The 13,797-nt window shown below is 39.6% G+C and overlaps 1 protein-coding gene across 5 annotated transcripts in view; it reads right to left on the reverse strand.

Annotated features, from left to right (window-relative positions):
• pparg (peroxisome proliferator-activated receptor gamma) overlaps window positions 1–13,797 on the reverse strand; it is a 34,870-nt gene that overhangs the window by 1,589 nt on the left and 19,484 nt on the right. For 3 of the 5 annotated variants that reach the window (XM_083971960.1, XM_083971956.1, XM_083971957.1), the window contains exons 4-8: window positions 10,809–10,947; window positions 5,418–5,617; window positions 2,648–2,765; window positions 2,005–2,231; window positions 1,074–1,317 (exon numbers count right to left, since the gene is read on the reverse strand). In XM_083971960.1, coding sequence (XP_083828086.1) covers window positions 1,074–1,317; window positions 2,005–2,231; window positions 2,648–2,765; window positions 5,418–5,617; window positions 10,809–10,947 — 928 coding nt within the window. The remainder of the gene's footprint in view (window positions 1–1,073; window positions 1,318–2,004; window positions 2,232–2,647; window positions 2,766–5,417; window positions 5,618–10,808; window positions 10,948–13,797) is intronic. The other 2 variants (XM_083971958.1, XM_083971959.1) reach the window with 1 other exon arrangement.

Consider the following 13,797-nt stretch of genomic DNA (forward strand, 5'->3'; position numbering starts at 1 on the left):
TTTAGACGTGCCTTATTGCCAGATCTATCTGACTTTTTTCTATTTACAAAAGCCTGCTTATCTTTATTTGAAGGTATAATCTCAGTGGTTTAAGTTAATAATTGACTTAAATACCAGATTTTAATCACGATCAGGTTCAAGGCTAGACTTTTATCAAGTGGTCACATGCAAAACAGCAATATTAGATCAAATAGTTTGGACCCGTTCAGAAATCAAAGTAGTAGGGGAGGGCGTGGGTCCACAGGTCAGTTAGGTTTGCTGTCACTGTCATTAAAGTTTGGATTGTTTGAACTGTTTGCTTTACTATCAAGTCATTACTACAGAAAACTGTCACTTTCCCGCTTCAAGAACTTTTTATACAAATTATCAATAACAATACAAAAACATGATTAAACAAATAAAGTTAAGTAGTTATTGGGTTGCCTGCAAAACCTTACTTCAAAATGTTGTCAATACAAACCCAATTTTTTGTTGTTATGATGTAGCTGCTGGTTATTGTCCCCATGTGAAACTGACTCATTCACCTTTAGTTCTGCTCCACTTTTTTTTTTCTCAACAACATCCCATATCTCCAAGCAATCTGATAAATAGGTCAAGGCTGGCACTGGATCACGTGTGTGTCGCAGTGGGTTGATAACTTCAGATTGTCACTTTACAACCATCTCCATTCACAGGGAGCTAAACTGTTCTGAAATACATATATAGTTTTGTTGGGATACACAAGCTGACACATTCATGAGGTAAATGTTAACCCCTCTAATCACTTGAATTTAAAGACATTGACATTTGGGGAAATATAACCTAATATTACTCAGCATTTCAATGACAAACAAGCAAAAGACTGATGTGTTTATGTACACTCACACTCACAGTCACATTTATTCATTTGGCGAGTGCTTTTGTCCAATCAATGTGTCACTGAGACACAGCCAAAGTGGTGGATGTTATGTAAAGATCTACCGATGCTCCAAAGTTCCCTAACAAGTTCACTAATGCTGATCGTACAGATATGACAGAACAACCCGCTCCTTAGAAACCTGTAGAATGAAAAGAGAACAAGAAGAGGCTCTCACCCCCACTGAGGATAATGACGGCCAGAAACAAGGCCATGTCGCTGTCGTCCAGCTCCAGCGTGTTGAACTTAACGGAGAACTCAAACTTTGGTTCCAACATTTGACAGAAAGGTTTCCTGAGGCTCTTGAGAAACTCCCGCGTCATGAAGATCTGTCCATAGGAGATCAGGGTCCCGTCTTTGTTCATCAGAGGCGCCATCATGATGATCAAGACCTCTATCACACCGTACTTCAGCAAAGTGACCTGGGAAAAGAGTAAACGTTTGGGGTCAGGCAAACTGTTTGTGTTTGTTTGCTAGTGTTTTTTTTATTTTAGCCAGCAGGCTGCAAACTGGCACCAAACTTAGAGGGATCAGTCATGGGCCAGTGAAAACTCATTATGGTGTGGATATGATCTGGATCCAGGAATGATCTATTTCTTCCTTTAACATTTGAGATAGGGAACTCTGACATTTTCGTCAGATTTGTTAGGAAATACTGGGACGGGTCTTGATGCAACACATGAGTTTGCATCACATGAGTTTGTACAGAGTTTCTTTCTCTGGATTCAGATGATAATTTTGATCTGGTGGAAGGAAATGCTGAGTCAACATTACACACAGGGTTGAACTGATTATTCAGCAGCAGTAGATACGGCACCGCCAAGATTCATGAATACTTCATTCAACACGCATGTAATAAAATTACACAACAACAACAGCGGTTGGGACGTCGCAAGGAAACAATTCATATTCAGCTGTAAAGCCATATTATCATTTGTTAATTTCAAACAGGTAATAAAACAATACAATGGTCCTGTGTAAAGATTAAATATGATAAATTAATAAAGCTACCTGAGGACAAAGGGCTGGCTCATAATCTTAAAACATGTCCATATACTGTACATGAAATGAACGAACGAACGAGCAGCTGAGGCGTCTTTGTATCTCACCTGATCATTTAGATCCAGGTCGACGAACCCGGGGATACTCTTGGCGAACTCCGTCACTTCTCTCACTGCTTCGGCTGAGCGTGACTGGCAGCTTTGGAAGAAACGTAGCTCCACGGCGTCTGTCGGCCCCTGTTCGCTGAGGCTCATCATTCCCAAAACTCCACACTCCGGCCCCATGTGAACTCCCGTGAACCCTGGGATCGAATAAGGCGAGTGTGAGAGTTCGGCTATAGAGAGGGGGCATAAGCAGTCGCGGCAAAATGTTTAATGTCTTCACAAGCAAAACATCGTGGGATGACATCAAAAAGCAGGAAATTAATTTAAAATAATTTGCCCGAATTATTGATTAAACATCAGTTTCTTTATCAGTGACTTTGTCCTGTTTACAGCATCAAATCATCTTGCAAGCAAAAACATATCATTGGTCTGGGTGAATACATATGAAATGTGTCCCATGGACATTGTTTTTGATGCATTTCAATATGTTTTGTTTTGTCTCTTTCAGACTTTCAAATCACTACACATCTCAGATTTTTTCCCCCCAGAAATTGCATGTATGTATATATACTGTATACATTTGGGCTGATAAATAATAAACTGATGAAAAGGAAAAAGGTAAAACATAAACTTTGGTTCTACTAACCTCCGTGTCCGGATGTGAGGGCAGAGGTCTGCTGATGTTGCTCCTGGATAGGTATCTGCTTGCAGTTGATAAACTGCTCTCCTTCCATTAGAGACTTCATGTCATGGATGACAAAAGGCTTAAGTAGAGAGGAAAGAAGAATATGTGTGAGTGAGGAAGAGTAGATAGATAAAAGTTGGGAGAAAGCCAAGGAATAAAGACAGTAAAAAGAAACAGTGTCCTCTCCTCATACTGTAGGGCTCCTGAGGACGTGTGAGCTCCAGATGTAATCGCATACTACTGTCTATGCAATTTGGTCATGGCTCATTCATCACTTGCAAAAGCAAACATTGCCCATCTCGTATGTCTGATGGGCAAAGTAAATAAATCTTAGCTGCAAGCTGAGACAGACAAAAACACTATTTCCAGGTAAATGAAGCTTAACTGAGTTAAAGTCGAGCTAACTGTTTGGTAAAACACTGGCAGAGACCTGCAGTGGCCTGAAAGATGAATGGTACCATTCATACACTGAAATCTTTCCTTGTCATAGTGGTAAAATGAATACTAAGATGTCCTACGGGGAATTACAGCAAGTTCTAAAGTGAACATTGTTTCTTATGAGACTGAAGAGAATAAAATAAAGAGAGGAGACTCTCTGAGGGACTGTGTCTGAGTTTTTCCTTCATATGCGGAACCATTTCATTTTAACTCATTCAGGCTCCTGTAAATGAAAAGTTTGTACCATAACCACTGAAACTCATACAGTGTGCTTGCAGGTTTGCTGCCACAGCCTTACTCAGTGACCAGGCTAACACATGTTTACTAGTCTTCGCAAATTTTACATAGATGTTGTCGCTGTAGAAACAGACATTCCTGAGTCATTTCATAACAGCTGCTAAAAAATAAAGTGAAACTAAACATGCACTAATCTGGTTTGAGGTTGGCTTTATTTCTTACTGGTCCATATCCCTGGTCTGATCGAATGTCTTTTGCACAGAAGCAAGGAACTATTTAGCATACAGGGGTTAATGCTACAGTAAAAAGCATTAACTCCTATCAAGGATAACAAATATTGTGGTAAAGGTAAAAATTGATTGTTGTCAAGCAGGATGGCTGCTGTGGTTTGGTGAATAACCAGGACTCCCTCAGAGAAGCAGATGATTCAGCGCCATTTGGCTGCTATCACGCAGATGAACAGTCATAACAAGCAGACGAAAGAGATGAGGAGCAGCCTTGAACTTCAGCCGCGAATCAACAGAGAGAAGCCACAAAACAAAACTCAAGAATGCTTGAAAGGGTGGGTCTTCGGATAAACAGTCAATAATAATAATGATAAAAATAATAATAAGGTGCTAGTATTTTACTTTAGTATTTCCAATGTATGCCTCTTCTTATATCCACCACTTGAAGCATTACCATGTTACTTGTCAATGAATAAGTAATGATTCCACACATTTTTACATGTTATAAACATCTGAAGCAGCTATTTTGTATAACATACAAACATTTCTAAGTTAATTTCTAACTAATACTAATGTGCGTCAGAAGGAATGACTTTTACTAGTAATGGAGTACTTCCAAAGAGCTTGTTTCACCACTGGTAATAACTAACAACAGATGTTCCACTACACACTTTGCTAAGTTTTTCATTAATCTTGCAGATATATTTAGCTACACACAGCAACATCCTGTGTAGATTTTTTAACAACAGAATATTCTTTGGAGTTTTCTTTATGCAGTCTGCCACTTTTAATTGTGCTGATGATTAGGTCTCTTTTGAATACTGAAATTCAATATCCCAAAACATTAAGAACAAAAAGACAGACACGGATCATATCTCACGTTTGCATCAGGCTGCTGAGAAGTTCATTCAGTTTCACAGCTTGACCACTGTAATCTGAGATATTTTCTAACAGTCAAAACAGGTAGAAACCAGTCCATCCACTTTTCCTGTTGGAATAACTGCCTGAAAAGTTCTGAACTAAACTCGGTGTTGTTACACAAAGACAGTGCTGGCAAGAGAGTCATGCAGTCATACAAAGGTTTGAATCGTCTAAACTCCGTCAGTTCAAAGATGTGTCGTTTGTTACATTTAAATTTGAAGCTGCACATGTAGGAGATTTATATAATTTGATCAATAATATACTGTGTAAGTACACATACTCATAATTTTTTATACACTCTCTACAATCTCTGGTACAATTGAGACTGTGTAGAGTTTTGTTGTTGTTGTTGGTTTATGTGCCATTGTGTTTTTTGTCACATAAACCAAAACAGCTTTTTAAAAATGTAAAAATTTGCAATATACCCCAAAACTATGAGAGAGACAAAGCCTAGTGGACGAAGCAACTGGTCCAGCAGCTCGGATCAGAGCAGTGTGAGGTGAAGAGCAGTAAATGTTGATGACACGACTGATGTCTCTCTGGAATCCACAGATAACTGAGTGCCAAATACACACAGCAAATAACAGGAATGCAGCCAGGCAAATCAGGTATGACTGAACTGAGGTTTTGAACACTAAAATATGAATGAAATGATTTGCTGAGTTAAATACAGCATAAAGGCAGATACATTTTGTACCTACAGTAAATATAACCATCAAATCATTAATGGTCTATGTTTCCTTCACCATGTAATTATCCAGCTCACACAATAAAATGGCCTGCAATAAGTCACAGTGCTATAAATTTACTGTACTGTAAGTTGGTAAAAGGCTCACACAAGGAGGATGCAGACTCTTCCAAATATGCATACAAGTAAAAGTAGACGGCAGTAAGGCAGCGCCTCTTACCGCGTTGTCTCCAGTCTTCCCAGAGAGGATGGCCCTGGCCTTGGCCTTGGTGAGGGGGAAGTATTTCAGATAGGCCTCGTACAGATGCCGGGCCAGAGCCCTCAGATCTGCTGCCTCCGGGTGCATGTGCTCCATGTCAGACGAGAACTCGGCCAACAGTTTCTCCTTCTCCGCCTGGGGCATCCGGCCAAAACGAATAGCTGGGGAAAAAAACAGAAACATTCATACATAAATACACAAATAGACAGACACAGACACAGGTTGCCAGGCAGGCAGACATACAGGAGCACACACACAGATAATTAAAAGCAAGTGTAGCCACACTGATTGATGAGGACAAACACATTCACAACACGTTCAAAATTACAATCTACTGTAATCTTGTTCTATTCAGTGAACTAGAAGCAGAAGCAGGGACACATAAGATGTATGTATCAGTCTGTAATATAAACCACATCACATGAACAGATAAACAGGATTAAAATGCTTCCCTCCTTGTAACCCTCGCCCTCTGAGGTCATCCAACTCAGCAGTGGAGCCAACATCTGTGCACATGTTGCATTCAAGTCCAAATCTGGATGTTGCTCCTGGATGCTACTGGCCCTCAAACAATTCTACTTCAGCAGGAACACATCAAACCACTGAAAAATGACATGTCAAAGCCGTTTCTTACCAAACTGTGTTAGTATTTGTTACAATATTACCTAACCTTCTCACTTTTCTCAATGAGTTTCAATTTCACTTTTTTTTGTCTGCCTGACATAATTGTTTATTAAATTAAATTAAATTTAATGATCCAATCTGAACTGTTCGGACAGTGGTCATGGAATAGTATCAACCAAGCACCTCAGAACACCAGAAAAAAATGGTTGATAAATGAAAGAAGGAAAAATCTGGGACAACTCAGATGGGGGAGATATATCTTTCAGTTGTTGCTCAAGGATGCTTCAGGGACTCTCTTTTCTTAACTTGCCTTTTCATAATCCCAGCGTTTAGTAACAACCCTTTCAACTGCCCAGATGTCAGCACACCAAGCTTAATTTTGAAACACAGAGACAGGAAATTTTGCCGAATGGAAAGCTTCCCAGCGTGGCGCCTGGAAATGCACAGCCCCGTGTGGCAGAGTGAAGACAACTTTCACAAGTGACTCACACATGCCACACCATGTTTCAGTGAAAGGGAAAATCCACCGGCGGGACACGTCAGACACATCCCTCGTGTCATTCTTTGAGGTGTGTCTCACATCGCAATTACATTCAATAATCTGTTTTTGCGTAACACATCGGTAATTATAATTACACAGCACACTGCAAAACCTGAAAAACAATCTCATCCAGATATAACTCTGACTCTTCTCACCTTTCCAGCTGTTCGTGCAGATAATATGACACTTTGTTGGCCCATCAAAAGAACCAGTTCTTTTCCATTAGTTTTTTCATATAGAAAAGATTTTCAAATTAATTTACTTTGATTGATATATTGATATACAGTATATTCTAACATGTAGGACAAAGTGTGGATGGGTTTGCCCAACTGGCTGAAGCTGACCTTGACATTGTGTTGTTGCTGTGTCATTGTGTCGCTTTTCACTGCTGTGAAGTGGTTATACCTTTTCTATTAAGCTTCTGTGTAGATCGTAAAAATAGGTACATCACTGGGTACAAAACTTTCCTAGGAGTAGTTTCATGTCTGTCCATCAAAGACGTACTTAATGAACTATAATTCCAAATGGTTTTCCATGACTCACACTGCATTATACCTGCCAAACATACTGTATAATTGTGAAATAGCTCCTATAGTAATTTAGTGACAACGTTCTAGTCAACCTGCTATTTGATGCAATGTTGTGAAATGGTTAAACTTTCTTTTTCTGTTTGTGGAAGTCATTAATTATCCCTCCATTCAAGCCAGTGCTCTACGTTTCCTCCAATATGTGTTTGTGTGTGTGTGTGTGATTGTGTAATGCTGACTGTGCAATGAATGCACACCTTAAGCAAATGAATACAAACTAAAGCTGCCCTATCACGAACAAGGCAACGAGCCCACAGCAGTGACACAGCAGATTGGAGAAATCAGTCGAGGTCTATGTACTCCGAGATGTCAATCATTGATAAAGTAAAAACACTGAGCAGACTTTCAAAGCACCGGCTGTACCTCCAGAAATAACAGCAGAGATACGAGTGGAGGTGGAGGAAGGGAGAGAAACGCAGAGATAAAGTGGTGCGACAGGAGAAACAAACAGGTTCCAAACAGTGCTGTAGATACTTTAAGTTTTTTGTTGTTGTAGTTGAGCTTAAATCCACGGAAATATTATCCAAGTTCAGCTCAAGTGGACTTTTATTAACCATAAAGTTTAAATCTTTTTTCATAGCTTTTCACGTTGAACTGACAGCTCACCACAAATTTTATAAATGGACTGAATTAATTTGCTTTGCAACGACTTCCGATTAATTGCTTTTATGATCAATGATCTGGCTCTGTGAGGACTGGATGGATGTGTGGCTGCAGTTTGAATAGTTCAATGGTCCCATTTAACACATTGCTATGTAGAGATCTGTGATAAACTAAGCTATTTTTTTTCATCATTTTCATCAAATTGAACTTGAACTGAACACTGTGCTTGCTTAGCCTTGTATAGCCTGCCTCTTCCATCCATCTGCACCGTGATCACTTTCTTCTGTCTCTCTGTACTTACTGTTCATAATTGCAGAAATGCAAGAAGTACAGGCGACTTTCCCGCTTTCTGTCAACACTGCTGAGGACACGGTCGTCTTGTTTGAATAAGATTTAGCAGAATTGTCAGTGTGAGTTCAGTGTGAGTACTCCCGTCCTACTGGTCAATTGATCTGAACAAGATTAATGAAAAAATGCATCGTGTCTGCCCAGCTTTAGTCAAGATGCATCTATTCTAACAGCTCTGCGACAGCTCTGCCAGGAAATCTGCTTGGCACAGTTTCCTGACCGTAAGTCTAATTAGCCAAACACATGTTTGGACACCTGTGTGCCAGATACTCTCATGAAAGCAGAAAGCTGTATCCAATCAGCTAACAAAAGGAATACATCTTCCTATTTTACTATGTGAGCATATTTACTGCCCCATGTGACATTTAAGTGTCTACAGAATGCTCTGTAGTTCACATGTGCAAAAATTAAGTCATGCAACACGCCTCTCAGTAATGATGATGACACTGAAGTCGTAGATACAGATGTCATGTTAAAACCAGATGTGGAGGGATCTAGATCCTGTGCATCCTTCACTATTTGTATCTATTAGTATGTATCTATGTACTGTATGTATGTGTATATCCATATACATACACATATATACATACATATACATATATACACATACACAAACAAACACAGTGATGCTCAGGATGTGTACTTGGAATATCTATATAAGTGTGTGTGTGTGTGTGTGTGTGTGTGTGTGTGTGTGTGTGTGTGTGTGTGTGTACATACATGCACACACACACTGCATGACTACATAACAGACGGAGCAGAGAAAGATCAATGGTGCTTGGCTGCAGTAAGTGAGCCTGCAATAATAATACATAATGACAATAAAGTGATTGATAAAGAGTTGTATAATTTACAGCTCTGCAAGTTTCCTCTACCTCTGCACGCGAGCATATTTCCCCAGATGAAGTCTTGTGTAACGACAGCGCTCAGGTGAAGTGGCACTGGCACCAATCTCTGCAAATACTTCCTTTATCTCCCGCTCAATCTCATCTGAATCCACTGAGATTAGCTGATAAATTTAAATTCACTCGACTATGTGCAATATCTGCACTGAATACGACACTAGCTCATCACTATGACATGTTCACTATCACATTACAGCCTCCTCCAGAGTGGGAAGCTAGATAATGTGACTAAAATTGCGACCGGGCTTTCAAGCCTCACATTGTGTGAGGCTCCCCAAAGACTTTTCAGAGATCATCAACAGTCATCAATCAAAGAGTAAAAGCTGAAATTTGTCTCGACCTAACAGGTGCAACAAAACTAACAGGAGAGTCAGGGCGATGTCAATCAGGCACGACCTGTGCAGCACACCTACACACAGTCGTGACAGCCATGCTGAAACTCACCTGTGGAGGTGGAGCCAGTAATTGAAATGAAAAGGGCCCCAGCTGTACCAGCCGATGCGCTTCAGTGGGCAACAATGGCTAACAAAACAAAACCTTTCTCCAGGGGAACAGTGATGGGTGAGGGCAACATTGCTACTGAAGAAAGAATTTTACAATACAGTGCATGATTTCTCTAGATATTTTATACTTTGATGTGGAGCGTGTGACGCACAGTTATCTGATAGCATTCACAGTGGGTCAATCCACTTGCTTCAAACCACCTGAAATTGTTGTTATTAGACACTAGTTCTGCAGCTGGTAGGGGATTTCAGTAGCTACTGTTATCTTTCAGGTCTGTGAGTGGGCTTGTGTATGTGGATTTTTCTAATTTCACTTGTTCTTTTTATTTTACTGTTTTTTAAACAACTCTTGAGGATTTAATTCAAATGTAATATATTGACAATTTGTGTACTATGAATGTTGTCACTGAAAAACAATTTTCAAGGGAAAACATGAAGTCCGGGCACTCCGTACTGTACACAATAAGCAGAAGCCTTGTGGAGCCATGACTGCAATGGTGGCAGAGCTGACAGAGCGCATAGTGTGACATTTATGGGACTTTTTTTGTTGTTGCCATATTTCTGTTGTTACATGGTCACCAGAGTGTGAACACAGTTACAGCCAATTGTTGTTTCAAATGTGCCAGAATGGGCCTCGGGAGCCTGATATAGACGGCCACAAAGCCAGGTAGAAATGTAGAAATTCAGGGCTTTGGTTAGGAGGTGTTTAGGAGCAGAAGGAGGTGGAGGGGGGTTAAACTTACAACCCTTTGACCACAGTTTCATTTCTAAATTATACTGTCAGGGGTGGCTGGTAATTTTTTTTTTTTGCATTAATGCTGGGAACTGAAACATGTAGGGTTGCGATACCACAGAAGAAGCAGCTGGCAACCTATAAGGCAGCGGTGTACATTGCTGCATATACTACCACCACACCTCAAGATCAAATTGGCAACAGTGTGGTGAGGGTGTATCTGTTGTTCTCAGAGAGCATCAGAGGCACAAAGGCTGGTCTACAAGAAGACACTTCCTGGGTCACAATTTCAAAAAAAGAATTGGACTTGTTTACTTACACCTGCTTATTTATACTGATGTATACATAAATGTAAGGTCATTTCCTGTGTGAACAATGGGTACTGTACTGTAGGTGAAAACCTCGATGTGGGGAGTGTGCGCATGAAGGTGAAAAATGAAACAAGCATCTGATTGTACAGTGATTTTTCTGCACAAGTACAGTATATTTCACAGTGTCACCATCTTACCGTTGTGCGACATGCCGACATTGAGGCACTTCTGGAAGCGACAGTATTGGCATTTGTTGCGGGACTTCTTGTGAATGCGACAGTGAAGATCGCAGTGGTCGTACACCAGCTTTAGCCTGATTGTGCGTCTGAAGAAACCCTGCGAAACAGAAAGAGCAAGACATTTTAGTTGCGGGCTTTGGTGCAACAGACATCTGCCGGGTTTCTTTACATTTGCTCTGCTCTGCTAATTCTGACACTTTTCTAAGAATGGGTGAGAGAGCCATGCCACAACAGTACAGGAAACGTACATTTGCTCCTTTGAATGTAAGGTTTTTCTTTATAGGATTCATTTTGCTGACTTGACCGGAATATAAGACAGTAAAAGTATGATCAGGAATGTAGTAAAGACAAGATTCTTAACAAAGCATAATAGAGGAAAAATATATTATTGGTTGGATTGCTGCGATTTTCATTGTGTATTGTTATCCAGCACTTTGGTTGACCCTGGTTGTTTTATGAATAAACTGTTTTGATATTACAGAAATCAAAAGAAATACAATATGTAAAAAAAAAAAAAGATGACATTTTCGGTGATGCAGCAAGACGAGATGCAGATTCAAAGGTGGATTTAAAAGTAGAATATATTTTAGAGTGGATTTGCACTTTGATGTTTTCACCCTTAGGACCAAAGGAGCCATAAGACTTGTGCTTATCTCAGCTATTAACTCTACAGCCATGGTCAAACTCTCAAAAACACACACTCCTACGCACAGCCACACAGGTTTGTTGTTGGCTGCGGTGTTTGTCTAAGATGACTAAGAAAGCTAATGGAAGAAAAATGAAGAATTGAACAGGACGGAGAAATAAAGAAGTGTGGGGCGGAGGCTCTGATAGGAGAACTGTGTGTAAGCTTTAATTAAAAAACCCCCCACATCTGGACACAGGTGGCTTGGTGCGTTTGGCATCTGCATTCCTACAATTCACAGATGTTCCTTTTTAATAGTAGGTTATTTAAAGAAGGAGGAAGTCAAAGAGGGTCAAGACTCCACCTCAATAAAGAATGTTTTCTGTTTTGAAACAATTAAGTGTTTGCCTGCTTGGCTGACCCCCTCTTCTGGTGAGTGTCCCCCGAGACTTGAGCAGAACAATGACTACTGTACCTTCGCTTCATTCAGCCTCCAAAGGTACAGTAGGATTTAGACTAAGTGGATAGAAAAACACAAACCTCTGTACATTGTAATGGATCCAACACAACAACCATGGCAGTGTCAGAGGGCAGAGAGAGGCACAGGGGTGCTGATTCCTGTTTATGTTTAAGGCTGTGGTCAGTGATCGTGTTGTACTGGACTGCATGACACGTGTCATTCTGTACTTCTGTTGCTTACAATGTGCAAATGAGGTTGACAAAATATTAAAAACACATTTTAATAAAACACAGCCGTGTACAACAACAGCAATGTAAAGCCTTTAAATGTAGTGTACAACTGTGGTCATTTTTTCTGTAAATCTATATTCTATTTTTTTTAATGACAACAAGTCCCATGGCCAAGCCAAAACCAACAATGTGTTTTATTTGCTTTCAGCATTTTCTGGCATGTGACTTTATTTTTAAAGAAAGAAAACAGCTGGGAACTGTAGTTTTAAGAAATTGTTCCTTTGACAGGAGTAAACAGTCTATTTGTCAGGGACAAGATTAAGCTGTGGATTTAGTTTAAAGCACATGGAGGGCGTATGCTTCACATACAAAGTCTTGTTGCACCAATTACAATGAGGGGAAAAAAATGCTCTGGTTCATTTGTATTTATTTGTTTAAACCAATCACAATTCTCTTGGGCAGCTCTGAGCCCAGGATGCAGCAACAACGTCGCTGCAAAACAATGTTGGTGGGAACTTGTTTTGGTGAAACATTTGCACTGAAATGGCTAATTACAAAGAAAATGCCACAAAAACAGTGAGAGATGTGCATTGCATGTGTGATTGCATGCAATGCAAATTTTCTTCAGAACTTGTCATTTTCAGCGTGTAGGTTGTTGTTTGTTTCCCGGCGCAAAGGGGATTTTGAAAAAGGTGAAAGGCAGATGGCAGAGGGGAGGAGGGTGCAATTGGCAGTAAAGTTGACAGGCGATGGCAGACTTAGACCCACAGTCTATATCAGATGAGTCAGACTAATGTGCCACCACCTCATAATAAACTAGCATCCACATGCATTGTAAAAGAGGAACTGTTGCACAGTGCAGCAATGTGACTCCTGTATGTGTTTTAATAGGTTTTAGAAAATGCAATAAAACCCAAACATCTGTAGCATAAAGAGATAAATTATATCAGTCACAACACCCACAAAAACGACTTACGGTATACTCAATTGAGTATAAGTAGTTTTTGAATAAATCTACTGTTAATTCGAGTGTAGCCAACATTTATATCGTTTTATAGTTACTAGAGGATTTTTTTATATATTGTTTTGTATTTAGAAATGCCATTTTCTTCTGATGATAGAGGGTTTTAGTTCAAATATTTAGTTTTTTCCAAAGTTATATGCACTTATTTGTAATTTTAATAGTAACCAACATTACAAAATAATGATGATAATGATAGAGCAAGTTTTCAAATGCAGACATCTTTTTATTCTAATAAAAGTAACCTGTAATCACTACAACACCTTTTACCACATTCTATTTTTAGTCTCACTGAGCTTTTCTTTCACTTTTTACACTTCATTTAAATAAATAGCGATTTTTCTTTCTATTTTTCCTGGAAGAATTTCAGACCTGTGAAAACATCTTGGAACCAAACTGAAATCTTCATACAAAGAACTGCTGCAGTTTCTGAAAATGCATCTCGTATTTCTTAGGACAATGTCACAATTTATAGCTACTCTTCTTATAATGTCTCAATATTTCAAAGAAAATGGAGATGTGTGTGAAACCTCCCCCTCACTCTATTAGTTATTTATACACTATGGCCTATGCAGATAGACAAACAGACAGAGTTTAAGGGGTTGGCTGTC

The sequence above is a fragment of the Trachurus trachurus genome, assembly GCF_905171665.1.
Source record: "Trachurus trachurus genome assembly, chromosome: 5".
NCBI lineage: Eukaryota > Metazoa > Chordata > Actinopteri > Carangiformes > Carangidae > Trachurus > Trachurus trachurus.